This window comes from Cucurbita moschata, unplaced genomic scaffold (assembly GCF_002738365.1).
Source record: "Cucurbita moschata cultivar Rifu unplaced genomic scaffold, Cmos_1.0 Cmo_Scf00043, whole genome shotgun sequence".
NCBI classification, from domain to species: domain Eukaryota; kingdom Viridiplantae; phylum Streptophyta; class Magnoliopsida; order Cucurbitales; family Cucurbitaceae; genus Cucurbita; species Cucurbita moschata.
In genome coordinates this window covers 1,231,822-1,255,873 of record NW_019268559.1, presented here as the reverse complement: position 1 = coordinate 1,255,873, position 24,052 = coordinate 1,231,822, and the positions used below count along the sequence as shown (strand labels likewise).

The window sequence follows — 24,052 nt, the reverse complement described above, 5'->3', positions numbered from 1 at the left end:
CCTTAAAAAAAAAAAAAAAAAAAAAAAAAGGAAGAAGAAAATTATTAATGTCAGCTTGAAAATCCGGGAAATAGTCCTCAAATTTCGCACTATTTCACAAAGGTTATTTAAAATTACGAAATCCGTGGTCTTCACGATTCGATCCGCGACTTTGTCTTCTCTTCCTTCTCCTCTTGTTCTCTCTTTATACTCCATTCCAAACTGTGGAGGAAAAGTCTCACCGGAAGTTTCTCAGAATCTTACTTCCTTGTAGTAAATGAATCCATCTCCTTCGGTAGTTCCTGGTGATTTCGGGTGACTGGATGAAGCGGCTCTCGTTTGAATCGCCGACGAGGTTTTAGGATTATAAAGGGTCGTCGTCTGTTTTGCTTTGGATTTGGTGGCTGGAAATTAAAGCTTGGTCGGCTGTGGTTGTTGGTTTTTATGATCATGTTGATGGCGGATGAGGGTTCTAATTTTCCCTTACAGTATGGTGCTGATGATTTTGGTGGAGACACGTCTATTGACTATGAAGCGTTGTTTCATATGCTGAACGAGGATCTGGATCCTTCGCAGGTAGGTTTGTTGCTGGTGGTTGTAGGAAAATAAGGGTTTTCCTTTTCTGAATTGAGATTAGAGGTCTTGGATTTTAGGGAAACTGTAGCAACAGTTGCAATTCCCCCTCTGGGTTGGAATCCCTTAGAATTAGTTGGTGCTTTAAGCGTATGATCAGTGCTAACTGCTGATTCACCCAAAAATTCAGAGAAAACGTGTTGAGTTCATATTACAGACCAACGTTTATATTTACATGTGGTGGAATAAAGGAGAAAGCACTAGTTAAACCTTTATCTTTCTCACTCGTTAGGATTACTATACTGTGGGCAGAGCGACGCCGCTTAGGTAATGTTATTAAGTTAAGCAACCTCGAATTTTCCGAAATCAGTTGGGTGCAATCATGTCAGTTCAGCTATTTTTGGAATGTTAGAGTCACTCTATCCGCCGGGTCACTTGACATCTCGCATCGAATGAATGAAATAAAATCGAGATATGGTGTTGTAAAACTGTCGTCTTTGTTTCGTTTATTTCATTGGAATTTGTTAAAAGAGCGAAGAACTTGGTCTCTTTATGGACCGTTCTTTAATTAATTTTTAAACTCGACATAGATGAAAGTAGAATTGAAATACGGGGATAATAAAGGGTATGGATATATTGGTAGATATTTTAAACTTGCATGTTCTATATTCTCACAGATTGCCTGCATAATCCATACATTATTTCTCACGAGCAACTTTCTCTTGGTTGCTTGTTTATGATTATCCCAGAATCCGCCAGAGGACTTGTCGCCAAATAATGTATCGACTGGCCAACCACGTTTTGATGCTTCCAACCAAGAAAATTCCCAACAGAAGAACGGTTAGTATGAATGAATATCACATTGGTACTATTCTTTCTTCTTGTATAAAGAGAGCTTTTGTCCTTCCTCTAATGCTCAAACCAGTAGGATGTCATTACCTTTAAGGAATTATTACTTTTATTTCATGTTTACCCCCATCCCTGGCTAGATTGGGTTTTAGGTGTTATACACCGAAAAGGTGCACCTGTAGTATCTTGAAAGGGTTTGGGTTAACCTCCAGTCGCATTTTGCTTTTGATAGGATATGAATTCTTACTCTATGGTGGGGATAAGGTTAAATCTATTAACATCTTTGTAATTTGACTCACTGTTTCGACTCGACCCTTTCTTTGTAGCAATTTTGTGTCTTTTTTTTATAAAAGAAAATAGAAACGTGTTGATAAGCCCTTGGCTTTTAGAGGGTGAGAAATGAATCAAATTGTTACAGAGAAAGAGGTTCAAAATATTACTAGAACCAACCTACCAAAACTATATTATCTATAGAAAAGTTAAGTGTTTACTATCAGTTATTGCTTTTGCAGTTGGTCTCATTATCAGAAGCTGGCATTTTCATCTTGATATGTTGTTTTGACAATTGCAGATATGTCTCATGGTTTCACGGAAGATATAGATGTAACTTTGAGAAATCATGGCAGTTTGGATGAAAAGGGCACTGAAATCTTGAGATCCTCAGAAAATAATTCAAGTGCTTCAGTGGAGTTGCCTTCGTTTGATGTGGAGCATACTTCAAAAGAAGTGATTCCTAATGAGTCCTCTATGAACCAAAGTTTTGACTTTGTTACTGACTTGACTGACCCTTATTCAGACATGCCACACTGGATGAGTATAGTCGAGCAACCTTTTTTAGATTCTTCTCAGTACTTTTTTCCGAGTGATTTTGATTCTCAAGTTGTTTCTGGCAATGGGGGAATGACGATCAACATGATGCATGAAGGAGATTTTCCATCCAATAGCCTGTGCTCAAGTAATACAATGAATTTGTATGCGCAGGGCGCTGCTGATCATAAATCAGTATCAAGAGAGTCTGTCTCAAAGGATTTAATAATTCTTGATGCTTATTCAAATGTAAAGGGATGGACTCAGAATTGTGAAAGTGGAAACTTCGTTTCATCATTGGATGGAAACTGTTCGTTTCATGCTGATGAGGTTCATATTAATCAGGCAGCATTGGGGCTTCCAATGTCAACTGAGTTGAATTCTTCCTGCAAAGAACTTGTTAATCAATTGAAGGATGAAACGATGGATTCACTGGTTGAATCAAGTAGTGGCCCATGGCAATCTATCAAGGAGGAAAACATGTTTCTTCCATCTGAAAGAACTTTTCATTCGGAAGATACAGTTTGTGGAACATCCAGCAGACCCTCCAGTGATTGCAGGTACCAGAATTTATATATAACTGACCAATATTCTCCCAATGGTCATTCATCTAATTTAAGCAATCAGCCTTTGGTTTTAATCAAGGATGTTGGAGATCGTAAATTGACTATATGTAAGGGTCATATAGATCGCCCACAAGTCAGCCCTGAATCAACTCACAGTAATTTGATAGATAAGGCCCATGTGGAGGATGATCCAGATATCTGTATAATTGAAGATATGAGTCATCCAGCCCCATCAAACCGATCTCTTATGGTTGGAAATTCGTTTGTTGCTTCACAAGGTTGTTCTATAGTCAGTGGTTCTTCCACTTATGTGGGATTAGGAAGCATGAGACATAAGGCAAAAGACATGGACATCTTAAAAGTTGCATTACAGGTTAGTCCTGTTTAGTTTTTGTTTCTGCAAATCGTAACATGTGTGGAAACAATGTCCTTGAATGTAAATGAAAATCTATTCCTAGAGTTTTTAAACAATTGCTCACTCAAACTTGTTTCCTCTATTGTTGATTTTCTTAATACTTTTTAATGGATCCTCTACAATGCTGAAAAGTGTGGAAGTACGTTGTTCGAAGCAGGTTTAATCAGAAGAAAAAAATCTGTAGCTGAATAATGTAATTGTTTGGGACCCCCCTCTTTTGTAATTTCATCAATCAACGAAGGTGTTTCATTGTAAAAAGCAAATAGGAAGATGATATCCGGTCATGGCTTTGTTCAATAGTTTCATAATTTTCCCCTTAGATGCTAAACAGTATTTAGGTTAGGCTAGCAGATGCTTGGGAGTTATGCCCTGGACACATATATTGTTAATTTTTTTAATGTTACAACACAAATTTGGGTGTGAAGTTTCTAACACGTGACCTTTTGGAGGAAGCAGACATGCTGATTTTGTACCCATTCTTCTTCCTGTTTTTCAGACAAATAAAACATATATTTAATGGTCACCTACAAGGTTGACCTGCAGTCGATTTATTCTTTGCAACTACTGCGATTTGATCTTGCAACGCAGACACAAATCTTGTAGTTAATTATTATATGTCATTCTCACTGTATCTATTGTTGTTGTGTACTTTCTTGTTTGTATTTTGGGTTGGTATTCTTATAGTAAAAGTTAAGACTTCCATGTAGTTCTGCATCATTCTCTGATGAGTTTGTTTATATGACGGAGAAGTTGATAAGACTCAGGTTATCGAGCTTTGCAGGATCTTTCACAGCCAAAATCAGAAAGTAGTCCACCTGATGGTGCTTTAGAAGTTCCTCTATTAAGGCATCAGGTTCTTTGTTCTTTTATCAACACAGCCTTTCCTTATCTGCATATATATATTTTATAATAAGTTGTTTTATTATTAACTTTATCTGATATTTGGACAGAGAATTGCTTTATCATGGATGGTTCAGAAGGAGACATCTAGTATGCCCTGCGCAGGGGGGATTCTTGCTGATGATCAGGTTTCATCTCTTAGAGTTTGTTTAATATCTAGGGGTAACATGAAATTTTATTTTCTCCTCTGTACTGAAAACGGTGAGTCACTTGCAGGGATTGGGGAAAACAATATCAACGATTGCTCTAATACTAACGGAAAGGCCTCCTCCTATTATTGCTTGCCCTAATGTTAGACATGAATTGGAAACTTTAAATTTGGATGAAGATGATGATATACTTTCTGAGCATGATAGACCAAAACAAGAATTCTCTCATCAAGTTTCACCAAGTAAAAATGCAACAATATGCAAGAACACTTCAGTACAAGCGAAAGGCAGGCCAGCAGCTGGAACTCTTGTTGTTTGTCCAACAAGTGTGTTGAGGCAATGGGCTGATGAATTGCATAATAAGGTTTCTAGGAAAGCTAATCTGTCTGTGCTTGTATACCATGGAAGTAATCGAACCAAGGACCCTTGTGAGCTGGCCAAATATGATGTTGTTCTAACAACCTACTCAATTGTGAGCATGGAGGTACCGAAACAGTCTGCTGTTGATGAGGAGGATGATGAGAAACACAATACAGAGGATCAAGTTATTCTATCCATGCAATTTCCTTCAAGCAAGAAAAGGAAAAACTTCTCTGGTTCTGATAAGAAACATTCAAAAAACAAGAAGGGAATGGATAATGAAACTTTTGAGTCAGTTGCCCGCCCTCTTGCAAAAGTGAGATGGTTCCGAGTTGTACTGGATGAGGCACAGAGTATAAAGAATCACAAGACACAGGTTGCAAGGGCCTGCTGGGGTCTGCGAGCAAAACGTAGATGGTGCTTGTCAGGAACTCCTATTCAAAATGCTATTGATGATCTTTATAGCTATTTTAGGTTTCTCAAATATGATCCCTATGCTGCATATAAGTCATTTTGTTTATCAATTAAGGTGCCAATCAACAAGAATCCATCCAAAGGGTACAAGAAACTTCAAGCCATTTTAAAGACAATAATGTTACGTCGCACAAAAGGTGAGATTGTTTGAAACTTCTGTTTATCAATTACATGCAGTTCAAGTTTGGAATTAAATACAATAATGCGTTATCTTTGGTTTTCTTCAAAAGTTCAACACTTTTTTTTCTTATCGCTACTTTTAAACTTGACTGAAGAACTGGATTTATATTTTTTCTTTAGGGTGGGAGGATCTCTCCTTGGCTATGGTTTGATTTACGTGGCCTCTTCATTTATTTTATAGATTATAATATAGTTAATAGTCTTTCTGATTTTTGGTGCCTTGCTGATGTTTGGGAAATTCTCCAGTTGTACATACAGGCATTTTTTTAAAAAATTTATCTTAAAATGGAAAAAACTTGATGGTGCTCTTGAATCATGGAAAACTTTGTTTTCTTTGCATTTGCACGAATTTTTTAGTGTTATATGAGCTTACCAATTTTTACTTGAATCGCTCTATGGTACTTGTGGTGTAGGCACACTTCTTGATGGGCAACCCATTGTTACGTTGCCACCTAAACAAGTGGAACTAAAAAAAGTGGATTTTACCGAGGAAGAACGTGATTTCTACTCTAAGTTGGAGGCTGACTCAAGGGCTCAGTATGAAGTATGTTTTTTTCAAAAGGAATTATTTATATTGTGTTTTGTATTCCTTGTATGCATGGAACTTCAGTTACAATATCTAATGACCTCTTGCTCCTTTCTATCATTACTAAGTAAGAATCTTATCCAGGAATATGCAGCAGCCGGAACTGTTAAACAAAATTATGTTAACATCTTATTGATGCTTTTGCGCCTTCGACAAGCTTGTGATCACCCTCTTCTCGTTAAACCTTACGACTCCAAATCTTTATGGAGATCTTCAGTTGATGTGGCCAAGAAGCTTCCTCGGGATAAACAGATTTACCTACTGAGTTGTTTGGAAGCATCATTGGCTATTTGTGGCATCTGTAATGTATATCATCTGCCCATTTATTATTTTTTATGTGAAATTTTCTTGTGGACTTTTACTGTATGTTAACATGGTTTAGTGCATGTCAATTAAGTACCACAATGAAGAAAATAATTGAACAGCTTTGGTTATCTTTTGCTTAAGATACTAAGTACAAAGCATGAAATTTAATGCCACCTTTTAGCTCTTTTAATTGTTGAACATAAATTGAGATACTCTGTACCATTGTTGTTCAATATGTGGCATTCTCACCTCAAAAACCTCCGCTTGGGATCTGCCTGATGCTTTCCAATAATGTAAGAGATGTATGACATGTTTACAATATAATACTCATGTGAAAAGGAGCTTTTTGGTTTCCTTTTGTGTCTTCGTCATTTCTGACATTTTTGCAATTCCACTTTTATCTTCTCATTATTTTAACCAGAAGTTTTCATTCCTGGTTAAAAACTTTTTGGATTTTCCTATGTTGATCTATATATTTGAAACGGGCAAGGTGAAGAAAGAGCTGTATCTTTACCGTTCTTTTTTACTTGCACCTCATGAACATATTTACCTCACCTTTGCTAAATGCGAACACAATGCTTATATCTCAAGGTTCTCTTTGTTTTCCTGTAACCTTTCCTTTATCTGGTAAGCGATAAGCGATACCTTTTTTTTTTACTCAAACTTCTGGGATTATATCTGTAGGATCCACCTGAAGATGCGGTTGTCTCAGAATGTGGTCATGTTTTCTGCAAGCAATGCATTTTGGAACACCTCTCTGGTGATGACACCCAGTGTCCTACAGCGGGATGCAAAGTTCGTCTTAGTGCATCGTCATTATTTTCCAAGTCCTCATTCTCCATTTCTCAATCCGACCAGCTTGGTGAGAATAATTCTGTGGTTGGCTCTGGTTCTACTTTTGGTGACTCTGTGGAGCCCTCCTCATCAGATACGTACGAGTCTTCTAAAATTAAAGCTGCTCTTGAGGTTCTCATGTCACTAGCTAAACCTAAGGAATCCTCTTCAAGAAACAGCCCTGTCCAACTTGCTCCTGATGTAGCCAGTGAAAAATCGACCGATGCTCCATCCACAGAAATGCATCCAGAGATTCCTGAGTGTCAAGATTCAGCTACAAACAAAAGCTCTTGTGAACCAATTAAAATGAGTGGAGAGAAAGCTATAGTATTTTCTCAGTGGACGGGAATGTTAGACTTGCTGGAAGCATGTCTCAAGAACTCCTCTATTCAGTACAGAAGGCTTGATGGTACCATGTCAGTACTTGCTAGAGATAAAGCAGTAAAGGATTTTAACAATCTTCCGGAGGTTTGTCAAATGATGCTACGCTTCAGTATTTTCATAAATTTCATAATTTCGTTTCCGTAGTGATAGGAATACTGCATGTTTATTTTTACTTTACTAGTTTTACATGTTGATAAATATGGTTCAGTAACTTCCCTTTCCATATAATAGGTGTCTGTTATGATTATGTCTTTGAAAGCTGCTAGCCTTGGCCTAAACATGATTGTTGCCTGCCATGTTCTTCTGTTGGACCTCTGGTGGAATCCTACAACTGAAGATCAAGCAATTGATAGAGCACATCGAATTGGGCAAACCCGTACTGTTAAAGTGTTGAGATTGACTGTAAGAGATACCGTTGAGGATCGTATTTTAGCACTTCAGGTACCGATCATCTGGTTCACTTTTAATTATTTATTTGAGAAGCTTTTAATTATACTGGATTGATCTAAATCCAGTCTTACTCATGCAGTTGTGTAGTTAAGTGTGTGGTGCAACTAAATAAATTAAAGGGATTGATTTTGTCGCACCTAAATCTGGGACCTAAGAAGTGAATGACACTTTGTTTGGGTAACGTGCTCACGCATAGAGTTGGACACTCCCAGTACTTGTTAGACACGTACTGGGCACTCCACACATTTGTTAGACATGTAATGAACACTTGCTAACACAATAGGCGCGTGTCATATTATAGTTGTACAAAGTGAATATGGATTCAACTTTTGTTAGGCATTGTACACTTCCTAAACCTAATAAATAGACCTAAACAATATTATAGGACAGGAGTAATAAATTTTAAGAGTGATTTCGTACATAACATGAGACTTTGAATTTCTTTAGTGTAAACATGGTATATATTTTAAAAGTTCATATTTTAATTTCTTTCTATGAGAAATTGATCATCATTGAGAATGATAAAAGGGTATTCAGGGGGCTGCATTTTTCTTAAAGGACAACTGATCATTGTGTCTGTATTGGTGTCGTATATATGCTACTTAGGTTGGACAATATTTCTGTCTAAAAAAATTATGTCCAACCTAATTGGCCGGGTGTTTGCACCCATATTTGTGTATGCACAACCACATTCTTGAGAAATGGTTGGGGGCAATAACATCATATGAATTGTCAACAGAATGTCGAGGAATCTTTAAATTCTTTAGAAATGTTCTTTTGTGTGTTATCTTACATGAAATTAATCTCCATGCCCGTTGTTGCACAAGTTAATAATCAGGAAACTCGTGTTATGAATGCAGCAAAAGAAAAGAGAGATGGTTTCATCTGCATTTGGAGAAGATGAAGCGGGCGGGCGACAAACTCGTCTCACAGTAGAAGACCTGAACTACCTTTTTATGATGTGATGATAGATAATACGACCATTCTTTGGTATTGGCTGATTTAGGCTAACATCATATGCACATATCATATCAAGTTTTGGGTGGTGAAGGCTGGCTTTAACTTTAGGAAGTAAGTTGCCCCACCATATTTACATCATCTTGACCAGAGGATTTGACGACTCAGCTCCTTTTGCCAGAAGAAGATTTGTGAATAGCATTTATAGAAATCTTTAAATTCCATTTTTACCCACTGATTCTTTTCTCACTCACTCACAATTTGATGATCCCTTCCCTTTGTGACACTCTCTTTGCATCCCCTTCCCTGAGTGTATTCCACAGGCTGTAAAGATTAGAAATTTATAGAAAGGAAAGAAAATTAAATCTGTTAAAACACTCTTTTCTTTTCCAATTGTAAAGATATAGATAGTATTATTTTGTGCTCTTGAGTATCATCATCCTTTATATTAATAGTAGTGTTAGTTTGATTGAAACCACTGTTTGATTGAAAGGGCTGAATTCAGGCCCTGTTCTTTTCAATTCCTTATCCTAAATTCCCATAGCCTAAATCATAAGGTTCGCCACAAAGTCCTGAGAAATTGCCTGGGCGGGCAGCCAAACGTGAGCTTTAGCCTCTATGCTGGCTGTGTCGCCGTCGACCAAACCAAGGGTAGAGTTTTCGTTATTTATTTAAAATCTCGAATATTTTCTTAAGAAAGATGAAACCCATCGTAAAGAAAGTGCAAATTTCAGGTCCTGGGTGTTCCTCAGTGGGCTATGGTGCAACAGAAGAGATTGGACCTTCATGGAATCAAGGCATTTCAATTGTTCATCTGTTTTGGTAACTATTTCGATTGTTGGGTAGAAGTATCTTGTAGATTTGGCTATGATTTCAAGACAGATTTTGATGGATCGATGATGAAGTCGCAGTATAGATTTTGATGAAAATTGAAACCCAGTTTTTGTACGTTTGCAAATGAAGAAGCGAACGAACATGGTGATAGCAGAATCTCTTATTGTAGACACAAACAAAGACAACGATTCATCCTTCCATATCAGGAGGCTGCATGCCATTTTCTTATTCTGTTCTTCCTTGCAATCCGTCCCAGAGCCACAATCACAAACTATCTGTGTGTATACTTAATGATTTCTGCTGTTTCATTAAAATCTAATAGACTTGTCGAATGAACAAATATGAAGAAAGGTTTTGGATCATCATCATCATTATTCACTGGCCTCCAACATCTTCCTCACTGCATCTGAAGCATTGGTTAGCAGCTCCGACCAATCTCTGCATGCCAAACAAACAAAATCAGGACAAAATTCTGTTCTTGTGAACAAAAGAAAAGAAAAGAAAAGAAAAAAAAAACACACCCATTTGTAGAATCGAAAGATAGGCCAACAGTCTCCTTAGCTTCATCAAGGGCCCAAGCGAAGCACTGGAGCGTAGAGCTTCTATCACTGGGAACTCGGAGCTGTGAGGGCTTCATATCGCAAAAAATTGGCACAATACACTTGCTGGTTCGGTACATAAGAGCCAGCTCGTAGAGGCAGTAATAAGACTCACAATACCGCGGCGAGAAAACTGGCAATCCCACTCTGCAGGTTTTGACGGCGGCGCTGATTTTGTCCATGATGTTGTCGCCTGGGGACAAGGATTTGTAGTCCAGAAATGGGCGCAGCTGCCCCACGTGGTAGAGGTGATCGTACAACAGTCCGGCGATGGTCCGTCTTGTATCGGTTCCACGGTAGCTGATGAAGACGTCAAATGGGGGTTGGTTTTTGGTTGAAATCACTTGCCTTTCGTTCAATTTTATTATGCTGCCCTTGTTATAAACACCTGAAAGTTTGGCGCAGGCGTGCTTGGCCTTCGCCAGTATTGAGCGTTGCATCCCCATCTCTCTCCCTCTCTAGTGGAATGCATGCAATTTGGATTTTATATATATAGGAAATAATAATTTTCATACCTTTTCTATTTTTCTTTTTTTTTTCTAAAGAAAATCAAAAGAAAGAAAGGAAAATCATGTGAACAAAGTGAAAAATCCAAATTATATATGGAGTTTGTTTTTATAAAATACAATTTAAATAAGAAATAAATAAAAATAAAAGAAAACAGACAAGGAAAAGAAACGAAAATCTGGAAAAAGGAGAAACCAAAAACAAAATAACCTCAAAATAAGGAAAATTTCAACTTCAGGGGTAATATGGTAATTTTCTTATTTTATTTTATAATTTATTTAGTTATGTATGTGAGTGTTGTATAAGCAATATGATTACGTATAAGCGAGTTGCTTACTGAGTATATTGATATATTCACTCGTAATAGTTTTCCTTTCTTATAGGTGACACCTGAATATCAACCGATGATGATGGTGAGGGAGCTGGTTGGCTATAGAAACTGTTATCGGAGTATAAAAATGCATTATAGAGTTTTCGCCATGTCTTATTATATTTAATACTATTGATTTTCCAAACGTGAATTTTAGTTGTAATATTTTCGTAGCGTTTTAATTTTTTATTAAATGTTATTTCATGGGATCCTTAAATATTAATTTTTAAAATATTATTATATCTTTATCCCATTTTTTAGTTTTAGTTTTAATTTCGTTCTTAGGCTTTATTATGTTACAATTTTACCCTTTCATTTTGAATTTAGTTGTTCCTTTAGTCCCCAGATATTAAACACGTGGACTCTTGAGATTTTATTACTTACCAATTAATTTCAATATAATCCATTTAATTTATTATTGATAAAAAATTAGTGAGATTAATTAATTAACAATTAAATTTACTATATGACTCGAAGTGATCTCACTAAAAATTTCAAAGATAATCTATGAAATGTCAATAGATGATTTTTGTGCCGATAGACAATAAGAATTTGACCGATATTTTTTTAAAGATAATAGTAACTATAAGAATATTTTTATAATATTATAGAAAAGTGGGAAGGTTAGTAATAAAACTTTTTAAAATATAAAATTATTTTTGAAATTGTAATAAAAGTTTTTTTTTAATAAATAAAATAGAACTGTTTACGTTCGTCGGTTTAAGGTGGCGTCAGGAATCGAAGAAGGGAGAAAAGAGCGCCGTACAAAAAAGCAACGGTCAAAAGCGGTCGCTCAATGATACGAGGATAAAAATTGGTGTAAAAATTGAATATTTTTATTAGTTTTTTGGAGGCATTCCACGATTTGTTAGCATCAGAGAGATGGGTTTGGTCGGGTTCCAAGAAGATGGGAAGAAACAAATTTCATTGTCTACAACCAATGATGATTTTCATGACACTCGAAGATATGTTTTTACATGTGCCGTGTTTGCGTCGCTTAATTCCGTGCTTTTGGGATATGGTCTGTTCCCCTTCTCTATCTCTCTCTCTGTTTATTTCATTGTTCTTGTTGGTTGTTTAATGCAATTCTAGTTTGAATCAAAACCCAGATGTTGGTGTTATGAGCGGAGCAATAATCTTCATTCAAGAGGATCTGAAAATCACCGAAGTCCAAGAAGAAGTTCTTATGGGAATTTTGAGCATAATTTCGTTGTTTGGAAGCTTAGCAGGTGGAAAAACATCAGACGCCATCGGCAGAAAATGGACCATTGCTTTTGCTGCTATTGTCTTCCAGACAGGGGCTGCAATCATGGCTCTTGCTCCTTCTTTCAGCTTCTTAATTCTCGGCCGACTCCTCTCCGGTGTCGGTGTCGGTTTCGGCGTCATGATTGCCCCGGTATACATTGCTGAGATATCCCCCCCGGCTGCCAGAGGATCCCTGACATCTTTCCCTGAGATCTCCATAAACTTCGGAATCCTTCTTGGTTACATTTCGAATTATGTCTTCTCGGGACTCCCTGTTCATATCAGCTGGAGGGTCATGCTTGGCGTGGGAATAATCCCTTCAGCTTTGCTTGGTTTCACTCTTTTAAGGATTCCTGAATCTCCCCGTTGGTTAGTGATGCAGAACAGAATCGAGGAGGCTAGAATTGTTCTATTGAAAACAAACGAGATGGGTATGGATGTAGAGCAAAGATTGATGGATATTCAAAAAGCTGCAGCAATTGGGAGTGCCAATAAGTATGAATCAAAAGGCGTTTGGCATGATATCTTGAGCCCCACGCCTACGGTGAAGCGAATGTTGATAGCAGGCTGTGGGATCCAATGCTTCCAACAGATTACAGGCATTGATGCAACGGTGTATTACAGCCCGACAATCTTCAAAGAAGCTGGAATTCAAAGCAACTCCAAGCTTCTGGCAGCAACTGTCGCGGTCGGATTCACGAAGACCACGTTCATTTTGGTTGCTATTTTTTTAATTGACAGAGTGGGAAGGAAGCCTCTGCTTTACTTAAGCACGGTCGGGATGACAGCCTGCTTGTTTTGTCTGAGTATGACTTTGGGGGTTTTGGATCATGGAGAATTTGGGATTGTTTTGGCGATGTTGGCAATATGTGGGAATGTGGCTTTCTTTTCTGTCGGGATAGGTCCGGTGTGTTGGGTGTTGTCGTCCGAGATTTTCCCGCTGAGGCTGCGAGCGCAAGCGTCTGCACTCGGGGCGGTGGGGAGCCGAGTGAGCAGCGGGTTGATCACCATGTCGTTCCTGTCGGTGTCGCACACCATCACGGTGGCTGGAACGTTCTTTGTGTTCTCGTTGATTTCTCTGGTGTCGGTTGTTTTCGTTCACAAATGTATTCCGGAGACGAAGGGGAAGTCGTTGGAACAGATTGAAATGGTTTTCCAGAAGGGCGGAGGGGAACAAGAAGTCGGAATCGTAGAGATGGGTGACACGGAGAGACTAGTGCAGGAACAGGATTTGACCTTGACCGACACCTAAATTTCTTATTTAATTCTAAAAATTTTAGGTTTAATTTTTTTAATATTTTATTTTTTGTGATAAGATGTTTTATCATCTTTTTGAAGTAAAAAAAATAAGAAAATATTTTATCAAACTAAATTAAAAAAAAAAAAAAAACAAAACTTCATCTACTCCTTAATTTAGAAAAGAGTATTGAATTTAAATGTAAAATTATAATTTATTATTTATTAAAAATATACTGGTGTGGAAACATCGTTTTAAAAACTTTGAAGGGAAGCTTGAAAGCAAAAGCTTAAAAAGAATAATATTGCTTGTTACAAATAGTACCTGAGTTATGCACTGGACGGTGAGCCAGCGAAAACGCTGGGGTATAAAAGGGGTGGATTGTGAAATCCCACCTAGGAACGAAACATCTTGTAACAATATGGGAAAAACTTGAGGGGAAGTTTGTAAGAGAAAACATAAATAGTACAATATCTACTAGCTGGAGGGTGGAATGTGAGATTTCACATAGAAACGAAGCATTTCTAGTAAAAGTGTAGAAAAATTTAGAAAAAAAAAAAAGTAGAAAAAAAACAATAATATCTAGTAGCAGTGAGAAGTATACAAACCTTAAACTTTAAGAGATGAGTTACATGTAATAATTTATGACCCGACCTAAGTTGAATAATTAAAAAATATATTCCAATTGAAGAAGAGAATGAAATAATAGTCGGCAATTACGAATTACCCTTACAAAGAACTTATTTTGAGAAAACAAAAATAAAATTCAACAAGAAACTTAGCGTCGAAATACGTTTCGGGCATCTTAATTCACAGTCTGCCCTTCCTCAGCGCTCCACGATTCAGATCTCTCTCCCGCGTTACCTATCGGTGATCAAGCTCATTCAATCACTCTCTATTCGGCTCTTGAATCATTCTCTCCTGGTTTGAATATCTCTAACTGTTTCTTGTTTATCTCCCTCTCGGCATTGAATTCTAGTACTGGTTTTTGAATTTCGTGAGATGGATCTGGATTCTGCGCGGGGTTTTTGTTGCTTTTCTTGCCGATATAATCTGTATATTATATGTTTTCTGACTTGGATCTGCTGTAATTTGTGAACTTTTGGCTTTTCTCTGAATTGGCTCTATGGTTTTGACTCTTAATTTGTTATTGCAGTAGTTTGTGGGAATAATGAGAGTTCTGCTTCAGATCCCTTACTTCTTCTTCTTCTTCCCCTCCCCCATTCCCTGCGAATTTTGACCTGACCTCAAAAGAGTTTCTGCGGTCTAAGTCTTCCGTAGCAATAGAGTTTGAAGTGAAGTGAAATAGATATCATGGAAATGGTTAAAGATTTAGGGAAAATAATGTTGAACGGACTTTTTTTATGCATTCTATATGAAGGTGTTCTATGATTTCATAGCTTTAATCGTTCCACGCATTTACGATTAAACTTTTGAGGTGATTTTTTTTCTTTCTAATAAGTGTTAGACTAACTAAGTTTCGTTTATAGGTGCGGAGGACAAAATCTCTCCCATCTGAAGTCAGTGGCTGTTGGTTTGTGTTTACATCATAAAAAATGGTAAATGCATTGTTGTTTCCTAACCATTTGTTGTCTCTTTTTATTCACGTTCTTATCTAAATTCACTATACGTTCCCCCCCTTCCTTTTGCGTTCCCATTAATTCGTCTCCAAGTGCTTTTCTGTTTTTAACAATTTGGAGTTCATGAACATTGAGTGTCCTTCAGCTATGCTATCCTATGCATTTTGTTTGGATATAATGTTATATGTCCTCAGAATTTTCTTTGTTGTAAATAATTAAGATGCTGGACGGTTTCTAACTTTTACTGTGCCATTCAGAAAATACTATGAGGGTTTGAGATTAATGGTTCGTGATACATATATATTTACCTGGTGTCACTGAATCTGATATGCACCCTTTCATTTACTATAGGAATTGTGATAGTAACTAGCACGAGCATCTTGCTCGTGAAGATCATTAGCAATGTCTTTTAAACTTGTACATAGCTAGATTTTATTATGTCTTTTATTGCATTATTTCTTGATTTACTTTTTTTTGGTTGCGTCCTTGTGGCTTTCAAGTGGGTTTCTAGGCTTTATCTTTGCTCCTGCCCCCTTATTTCTTTTGACAAAAATTATATATGTTCTATAGGTTGTTCTTGCTGCTTCCATTGTTAGCAAGTCTGGCAAAGGTTAGTATTTCCTTCTCCCATTCTTTACTTTCTTCAAGCCCCCTGTTGTAAAAAATATTTGAACTTTCTCTTTCATAAAGATGGTTTCCATTGTTAGGATTTTACACTTTATACTCATTTGCCTCTCTCTTCCACGAACACAAACGCACATTTTTTCTGCCATAGTTTTTCTTCTTCAAGTCTGTGATCAATTTTTGGTTTTGGTTTTGGTTCAAATTTTCTCTCCTACTAACCCTTATCTGTCATTATTTTTGCAGTTCTGGTTTCTAGACAGTTTGTCGATATGTCTCGAATCAGAATTGAGGGCCTTCTTGCTGCTTTTCCCAAGTTGGTTGGAACTGGAAAGCAGCATACATATGTGGAGACAGAAAACGTTCGCTATGTTTACCAGCCAATAGAAGCTCTATACTTGCTTCTTGTAACAAATAAACAGAGTAACATCCTTGAAGATTTGGACACTTTAAGGCTCCTTTCTAAGCTCGTATCCTTTTTTGAGATGGCTTTTAGCTATTCCTGGCACTTTTAAAGCTGATCTTGTGTTGAATTTTGGTCTGTTAGCTTTCAAACGTGATTCTTCTATAATTTCTTTTGTTCTTTAAACTTCTTGGTGATCTTGATTTTGAATTAGTAGTACATTTGAAGTGAAATAGTAAATTTTACATATACTAAAACAAAGCGTGCATTTATTAAATCCTCATTGCTGATGCATTATATAAATGAAAAGAGGAACTCTATTACTTATCAAGTTAATAAACTGCAAAGGAAAATAAAATTTTATACAGTTCATTTTATATGAAGCAAAATCAAGCCTGTTCTGATAAGGTCTTCTGTTTTCCTATTTCTTTATAAGAATGTTTCCCTGACAATAGTTGTGCCCTCTAACGTGTGTATGTGTACACCCTCATACGTGTGTATGTATGGGAACACGCAGAGTTCCATTATCTCTTTATTAATGCATGTTCCCTACCGCATGGAAAAGTTTCTAGTAAGATAGTTCTGTACAAATGTTTTTGTTGAAAATGCTGAGAATGGAGTTATGCTGGTGTCCTTAAATGATTCTAGGTACCTGAATATTCACTCTCTATGGATGAAGAGGGAATCTGCAAAACAGCTTTCGATTTGATTTTTGCTTTTGATGAGGTTATTTCTCTTGGGCACAAGGAAAATGTGACTGTTGCACAGGTTAAGCAATACTGTGAGATGGAGAGTCACGAAGAGAAGTTGCACAAGTTGGTGCTGCAGAGCAAAATCAATGAAACTAAGGATGTCATGAAGCGGAAAGCAAGTGAGATTGACAAAAGCAAGGTATTTTTTTACATACCCTGCGTCATTTTTTCTTTCCAACTGAAATACTCATTTAAGAAATCATTTTCTGAAAAATTAAAATCAATTTGGTAATTGTTCTTTCTTGTCATATATTGCAGATTGAAAAGAATAGGGGTGATAAAGGAGGCTTTATGTCTCTACAGTCTATGGGATCGGGAAAGATTGATAATAGCCTCGGTGACATGGGCATATCATCAGGTGGAGGAGGAGGTGGTTTTGGTAGCAGTTCTGGTTTTGGATTGGGTGGTGATGTGGAGTCCTTTTCTAGCAAGCCTAAAGGTTACTTTTTGTTTAAAATGTTATCTATGATGAGTTGTTAGTTTGTATCGCATATTTGTAGCAGTCACTGGTCCTCACATTCACACTGTAGACACTGTCATAATTACCTTTTAGTTATTGATGACATATTTTATGGCCAATAAAGATTGCCTTTGTATTAAGTGAACACTTACTATTCTACCTTCTATGTCTGTTTTTAGGCGGCCGTCCACCTTCATCTGCTATTGCTCCTCCTAAAGGCCTTGGCATGCAGCTTGGTAAATCGCAAAGGACAAATCAATTCTTGGAATCTTTGAAGGCAGAAGGTGAAGTAATAGTTGAAGATGTACAGCCAAAAGTTGGTCCATCTAGATCTGCTGTCCCACCCCCAACTGATCCTGTTACTCTATCCGTTGAGGAGAAACTCAATGTGTCCCTTAAACGAGATGGTGGAGTCAGTAACTTTGACCTTCAGGGAACACTGTCCCTTCAAATTCTTAACCAAGAAGATGCACACATTCAAGTTCAGGTACTTTGGTGCATTTTAAGGATACTGTATTATAGACACGACAACTTCTCCATGTGTAGGAAGCTAAAAGGTTTTGATCATTTGATAGTTCACGACTTTGGAACTTGGCGCACAGTTTTTTGTCTCAATTTGTTTGTATAGTATTTTGAGCCACCTCTCAGGCACTTGCTTTTTCTCTGAAATTGTTCTTGTAATGTTATTATTTGATTTGCAAAGCTGGTTTGTTCTTTGTTTCACTATCTTGATTCTTTATGCCTTGCTTTCAGATTGAGAATGGTGGGAACCCTGGCATCCTTTTCAAAACTCACCCTAACATGAGCAAAGAGTTATTTTCCAATGAAAACATTCTAGGCCTGAAGGACCCTAACAGGCCATTTCCTACGGGTCAAGGCAGTGAGGCTGGAGTTGGTCTCTTGAAGTGGAGAATGCAAAGTACTGATGAATCAATGGTACCATTAACAAGTGAGTTCAAGTCCTTCTCATATCATTTTTAATTACATATTTTTTAAAAAACTATATTGATTAGGCTTTTGTTGTTGCAGTCAACTGCTGGCCCTCTGTTTCTGGAAATGAAACTTATGTCAGCATTGAATACGAGGCTTCATCAATGTTTGACCTGCGAAATGTTGTCATCTCAGTGCCTCTTCCTGCTCTTCGTGAGGCACCTAGTGTAAGGCAGATTGATGGAGAATGGAGGTATATAGTTACTCTTTCAAGTTTTTGTCTGATTTTGTTCTTTCATTGACATTCAATCGTAACATACATAAATTCTTTATTTGAAGGGGGACTTTTCTCGTTGGCCTTTTAAAACTCGTTTGATTAAAATAATTTTTAAAAGCTTGTTCATGCTTAAAAAACTGGGACATGGCAACAAGAAAAAAGTTGATAAATTCTTCTTTAACAATTTTCAATGTTTAGAACATTTGGAACGGCAAAACTGACTGCGAGTTTTTTGAATATATGAATTACATGATTACAATGAAGCGGGGTTCCAAATCACTCTCCTTTTCAATTTGAACCCACTTTTGCTCCGCCCCTTTCCTATTGATTTTAACTCGTTTTTGCTCAACATGTAGGTATGATTCCAGGAATTCTGTCTTGGAGTGGTCCATAGTTCTCATTGATAACTCAAACCGCAGGTATGTAGTTTCTGAAATCCTCTCTCCCTGCTTGACGTTGTTACCCTATTATAATTGCATGCTGATGTTTATTATTTATCGTATCTTTTTGACAGTGGATCTATGGAGTTCGTTGTTCCTCCAGCAGATTCATCGGTATTTTTCCCCATTTCTGTCCGGTTTTCAGCAACTAGCACATTTAGCGACGTGAAGGTACTTGTTCTGCCCTCACTTGAAATTTCTCAATAACCATTGTCATAATTACTCCTATTAGACTGCTATCCGAACTAGCGATCCTCATTAGACTGACTTTTTTCTCTCATTCACGTCTTTCACATCATCTTTATCCTGGAAAAGCAAAATAAGATTTGGACCACTCTCTCCTTCTCATCTTTATTTGACTTCATCTGCATTTCCTGAACGTTGGTTTGTAAATTTCACTGTCGCAGGTTGTCAACATTCTGCCTCTCAAGGGCGGTGCTCCTCCCAAATATGCTCAGAGAACACAGTTGATTACGGAAAATTACCAAGTTGTGTGATTGGTGATGTCTTTGTATTACCTTTTTCCCCACATTTTGCACCGAGAAATTTAGTGATTTGATCTGTTTTACTCTCTCTTTTTCTTTTTTTATACTGTTTTTGGAATCTATTCAAAACTCGAAACGGTCATAATTAATTTCATTCATCCAGTTACTTTTATATTTATATATGCATCTCTCTCTATTTACGTATACATATATTCATTCTTTCCAAAGAAGACTGTCTTGCCTAGGGCTACAACCAAAACCGCTTCATCCGAGTGGGAACTGCCAACGGTCCATTCCGGTTCAGATTTTTTTTACTATTTTTTATTTATTAATTTTCATCTCCTTCCTAGATTAGTACCGAGATTCTTTTTTAATTATTTTTCAAAGAGTTTCGTAAATCTATTTCCTATTTTTTTTTAATTGTAATTTTGACTTGATTTGGATAGGATTTGGGAATCCAAATTTATCTCAATTTCCAAAATCTTTATTTGGTTAGAAAAATAATTTTTAAAATGTTTTCTTTTTTTTTTTGGTTCTTTAAATTACTAATTAAAAGAACTCTAATTTGCTATTACTTTAGAAGGTGCCTTACAAATAATAAAAAAATCCCAAAATAAATGGGATGATCTAATTAGATTTAGCTTTAATCTATTTTCTCAAAAAGTATGATTATAATAATAATAATTATTATTATTATTGTTAATTTGGGAAACCAAAAAAAATGAATTTATAGCCAAAAGAAATAATAATAATATGAGGTCATTAGTAAGTAGCCATTGACCTATGTCTGAAATTATTTAATTATTAAAAATGTAGAACTAAACTCCAACATCCCCCCAGGCCATAAAAGCAAATGGACTAAATTCACATTCCGCCCCATAAGTTGATTTTCTTTTCAGTTAGGCCCCTGGACAGCTGGTTTATTACAATACTTGCCCCCTAAGATGTCAAGAAACCAAAGCCTCACATAATTATAGCTAAAAGTAGAAAATAGAAAATTTCCAGAGGAAAAGGAAAGTCATTAAAAAAACAATTAAATACGAAGCCACGGGAAGTGGAAGCATTTTAATTAGGTTTGTTTGATTATTAATTAATTAATTATTTATTTTTTGAACAGTCTTGTCTACTGTGAAATTTTGACCTTTCGCTTTCTGGATCTAGGGTTTCATGTCATTGACGACCCCTTCGTTATCGCCAAAATACGAGCCCTAGGATTACCATACCACCACCGAGACAAAACAAGAGTTCCCCAAACCAGAGATCGAGTAGATTAGAGTTTTTTTTTTTCTCTTTGTTCTTGTTGGTTCATCATCATCATCATCAATCAGGATCGTAAATTTTTCCATGAAAAAAGAACCTGAATCTTCGTTTGTTCTGTTATTTCTCGACAGATCGGTGGTTTAAATTTGCAAAAAAATGGATCAAATCTAAAGCATTCTGGACGATCATGATCTTTTTAAAATTTCTCATTAACCCATGGGATTATATAGAAAGAAACTTCACGAATTTCCGGAGCCAAAAAGCCAAGCAGTGACATATTGAGGAGGGAGATTTGGAGGGAAAATGTATAAGTCGGTGGTTTACCAAGGGGATGAGCTACTGGGAGAGGTAGAGATTTACCCAGAAGAAAAGAATGGCAACAAGAACATCGGAGTGAAGGAAATCAGAATAAGTCACTTCTCGCAACCGAGTGAGAGGTGCCCACCACTTGCAGTGCTTCATACCATTGCAGCCTCTGGAATTTGCTTCAAAATGGAGTCAAAGACCTCGCAGTTACAGGACACGCCGCTCTATCAATTGCATTCCTCGTGTATCATGGAGAATAAGGTATAAAAACACAACTCAATGATAAAGAAAGGAGACCCAAAGACAAAAGTTAAAAAGAAAAAAAAAAAAGAGATTAATACGAACTAGGAAAAGAAAATCTGTATTCTAAAGCACTCTCTGCTCATCTTCTGGCAAGGACTAGAAACGTTCCAATCATGTTGAGAAAACTTGTCACTTTAGTTGAGAATGATACTGCAATTTTGCCTCACATTTTGTGACTTTTGTATGATATCTGCAACTTACCCCCGATTATCTTTCTATACATGTCTCGGTTAAACCTACGGAGCAAAATGAATGTGCTTTTGATGGCAAAATCTAACTCATAGACTTAGGTTCAGAGGAAGTTCACTTCTTTCCTTCTTTCTTCCTGTTTTCTTTCTTTATGTTTTGCTGGTGATATTCTTTTGAAGATTTTGATGCTGGTAGTTTCAACATTGTATTATACCAAGGATTTTGTTCTGCAAGCCAATTAAAGCAACTATTTCAACAAGCTGAAATTGGTGTAGATGCTTATTGGATGGGAGTACTTGGTTGGCCGCTGGATTTGATTTTTTAAACTTCTAATCCTACTTATGGTTCTGTTGTTTTATCTAGTTGGAATAATTTCTGCTTTCTTATTGCATATTGTTTTAGTTTTCATCGATGAGGTGACCTATTCTTCCTTGTTCTGTTGTCCTTAATATGGATGTGTTACCAAAACTGATGACTGGGATTTGCTTCCAACAGACTGCTATAATGATGTTTGGAGCGGAGGAGCTCCATTTGGTAGCCATGTATTCTAGAGATCATGATAAGCAGTATCCATGTTTCTGGGGTTTCATTGTTGCAATTGGACTTTACAATTCTTGTCTCATCATGTTGAATCTTAGATGTCTTGGCATTGTATTTGATCTTGATGAGACACTTGTGGTTGCAAATACAATGCGCTCATTTGAGGATAGAATTGAAGCCCTGCAGAGGAAAATAAGCAGTGAGTTGGATCAACAGCGTGCTTCAGGCATGCAGGCAGAGGTTAAACGATATCAAGATGACAAGTTAATTCTGAAGCAATATGCAGAAAATGACCAGATTATTGAGAATGGAAAAGTGATTAAAAGTCAATCAGAGGTTGTTCCAGCATTGTCTGGCAATCATCAACCTATTGTTCGACCAATATTACGATTGTATGAAAAGAATATTATACTGACTCGTATCAACCCCCAGGTAACTAGGTTTTGTGTACCCTTTGCTTGCAGTTATAAATTTATGTCCAATGATTGTGCAGGGACCATGAACAATCATTTTCTCTTGTTTTTCACTTTGACTGTTCATATATTCACATTGCTTTTTTTTCTACTATTCCTTTGTCATATTTTTCTCTTTGTTTTTATGAGTCTCGTAATTTGTCTATGTATCTGTAATGGTAATGCATGAAGATACTTCGATATTAAGTTTGTTTGTCTGAGACAAGATTACATTGATTTAAGTGGTGCGTGAGTTGTTTTGTTTAAGAATGTATCATTTAGGCTAATTTATTGCATAATGGAAGTTACAAACTATTTTATGAAATCATGGAGTGATAGTTCTATTATCTCATCTACTGCTGTACTTCCACAGATACGTGATACAAGTGTTCTCGTCAAGTTAAGACCTGCCTGGGAAGATCTTCGGAGCTACTTGACTGCAAGAGGTCGCAAGCGTTTTGAGGTCTATGTGTGTACAATGGCTGAAAGGGATTATGCTTTGGAGATGTGGAGGCTTCTTGATCCAGATTCAAATTTGATAAATCCTAAGGAATTGTTGGATCGCATTGTTTGCGTCAAGTCTGGTTAGTAAGTTTAAGCTAATTTCAAAGAAGAAAAAGATCCCTTACCAAACCAGTAGCACTTTTTGATTTTTCATACACTTTTTTCCTAGGGAATGGTATAGCATGGCAATTTGTTGATGAGGGAAATAATTCTGAAACTGCTTACAGTCATGCCTATAGTTTTTCAGCAATCTTAAAGATTCTCAAATTACTTTTTTGTTAATACTCTTTTGGCCCATGTCATTAGGTTCTAGAAAGTCTTTGTTCAACGTCTTCCAAGATGGGTTTTGCCACCCAAAGATGGCTCTAGTAATTGATGATCGTTTGAAAGTGTGGGATGAAAAGGATCAACCTCGAGTGCATGTCGTGCCTGCATTTGCTCCTTACTATGCCCCTAATGCTGAAGTATATTCTTACTTGCATTTTGGCATTTCAGTTTGAAAGATTTCATAAAAAGTCACCCTGCTGTTTTATCTCAAGTTGCATTTTTTTTTCTTCCTTTTTATAGGGAAACAATGCTGTCCCTGTTTTATGCGTGGCAAGAAACGTTGCGTGCAATGTTAGAGGTGGTTTTTTCAAGTAAGGTTCAGAAGATTGCTAAAGTTCCTTTCAAAAGGATATGCATTCGGTTATCTTATTCTTTATACTTAAAAATTAAGGTTTTAGCGCTGGAAGATGGTTCTAGTTCATGCATATTCTCATTCGTTAGTTACAACCTTTATCTGATTTCAGGGAATTTGATGAGATCCTTCTGCAAAAAATTTCTGATATCTCATATGAAGATGATGCAAATGATATTCCGTCTCCTCCTGATGTGAGCAACTATCTTGTTTCAGAGGTCAGTAAGGATTTCTTATCAAACTCTTTTCCCCTAAAACAATCAAGTTTAGTTTTGAAACGAGGTCATGTTGTACTTTTTTTTTTTGGGGG

At 36.7% G+C, this 24,052-nt stretch overlaps 5 protein-coding genes across 6 annotated transcripts in view; 4 read left to right on the top strand and 1 right to left on the bottom strand.

The window, feature by feature from the left end:
- The first annotated feature begins 52 nt into the window (after positions 1 to 52).
- On the top strand, positions 53 to 9,244 carry LOC111433684 (helicase-like transcription factor CHR28). The gene is made up of 11 exons (XM_023070835.1): positions 53 to 555; positions 1,302 to 1,392; positions 1,973 to 3,147; positions 3,971 to 4,042; positions 4,140 to 4,217; positions 4,306 to 5,209; positions 5,666 to 5,796; positions 5,923 to 6,144; positions 6,829 to 7,446; positions 7,594 to 7,803; positions 8,673 to 9,244. Exons 1-11 carry the CDS (start codon positions 424 to 426, stop codon positions 8,775 to 8,777), a joined length of 3,738 nt encoding a protein of 1,245 aa, XP_022926603.1. The 5' UTR covers positions 53 to 423; the 3' UTR covers positions 8,778 to 9,244.
- A 537-nt stretch (positions 9,245 to 9,781) lies between these two features.
- On the bottom strand, positions 9,782 to 10,671 carry LOC111433685 (TMV resistance protein N-like). The gene is made up of 2 exons (XM_023070836.1): positions 10,125 to 10,671; positions 9,782 to 10,041 (listed from the first exon to the last, which is right to left on the bottom strand). The coding sequence occupies exons 1-2, from the start codon at positions 10,646 to 10,648 to the stop codon at positions 9,975 to 9,977; spliced, it is 591 nt and encodes a 196-aa protein (XP_022926604.1). The 5' UTR covers positions 10,649 to 10,671; the 3' UTR covers positions 9,782 to 9,974.
- Positions 10,672 to 11,968: 1,297 nt separating this feature from the next.
- Positions 11,969 to 13,576, top strand: LOC111433566 (probable polyol transporter 4). The gene is made up of 2 exons (XM_023070635.1): positions 11,969 to 12,100; positions 12,189 to 13,576. The coding sequence occupies exon 2, from the start codon at positions 12,200 to 12,202 to the stop codon at positions 13,574 to 13,576; it is 1,377 nt and encodes a 458-aa protein (XP_022926403.1). The 5' UTR covers positions 11,969 to 12,100; positions 12,189 to 12,199.
- A 728-nt stretch (positions 13,577 to 14,304) lies between these two features.
- LOC111433772 (coatomer subunit delta-like) lies at positions 14,305 to 19,689 on the top strand. Its single transcript, XM_023070974.1, has 12 exons — positions 14,305 to 14,485; positions 15,052 to 15,120; positions 15,712 to 15,751; positions 16,009 to 16,232; positions 16,814 to 17,056; positions 17,176 to 17,356; positions 17,557 to 17,864; positions 18,131 to 18,326; positions 18,407 to 18,560; positions 18,941 to 19,003; positions 19,099 to 19,195; positions 19,432 to 19,689. Exons 2-12 carry the CDS (start codon positions 15,118 to 15,120, stop codon positions 19,519 to 19,521), a joined length of 1,599 nt encoding a protein of 532 aa, XP_022926742.1. The 5' UTR covers positions 14,305 to 14,485; positions 15,052 to 15,117; the 3' UTR covers positions 19,522 to 19,689.
- An 814-nt stretch (positions 19,690 to 20,503) lies between these two features.
- Positions 20,504 to 24,052, top strand: part of LOC111433824 (RNA polymerase II C-terminal domain phosphatase-like 1) — a 7,978-nt gene continuing 4,429 nt past the window's right edge. Inside the window, exons 1-7 of one of the 2 annotated variants that reach the window (XM_023071059.1) lie at positions 20,504 to 20,582; positions 20,671 to 21,336; positions 22,063 to 22,539; positions 22,933 to 23,143; positions 23,370 to 23,527; positions 23,631 to 23,701; positions 23,855 to 23,960. In XM_023071059.1, the coding sequence (XP_022926827.1) occupies positions 21,073 to 21,336; positions 22,063 to 22,539; positions 22,933 to 23,143; positions 23,370 to 23,527; positions 23,631 to 23,701; positions 23,855 to 23,960 (1,287 nt within the window). In that variant the 5' untranslated portion in view covers positions 20,504 to 20,582; positions 20,671 to 21,072. The other variant, XM_023071058.1, reaches the window with a different exon arrangement.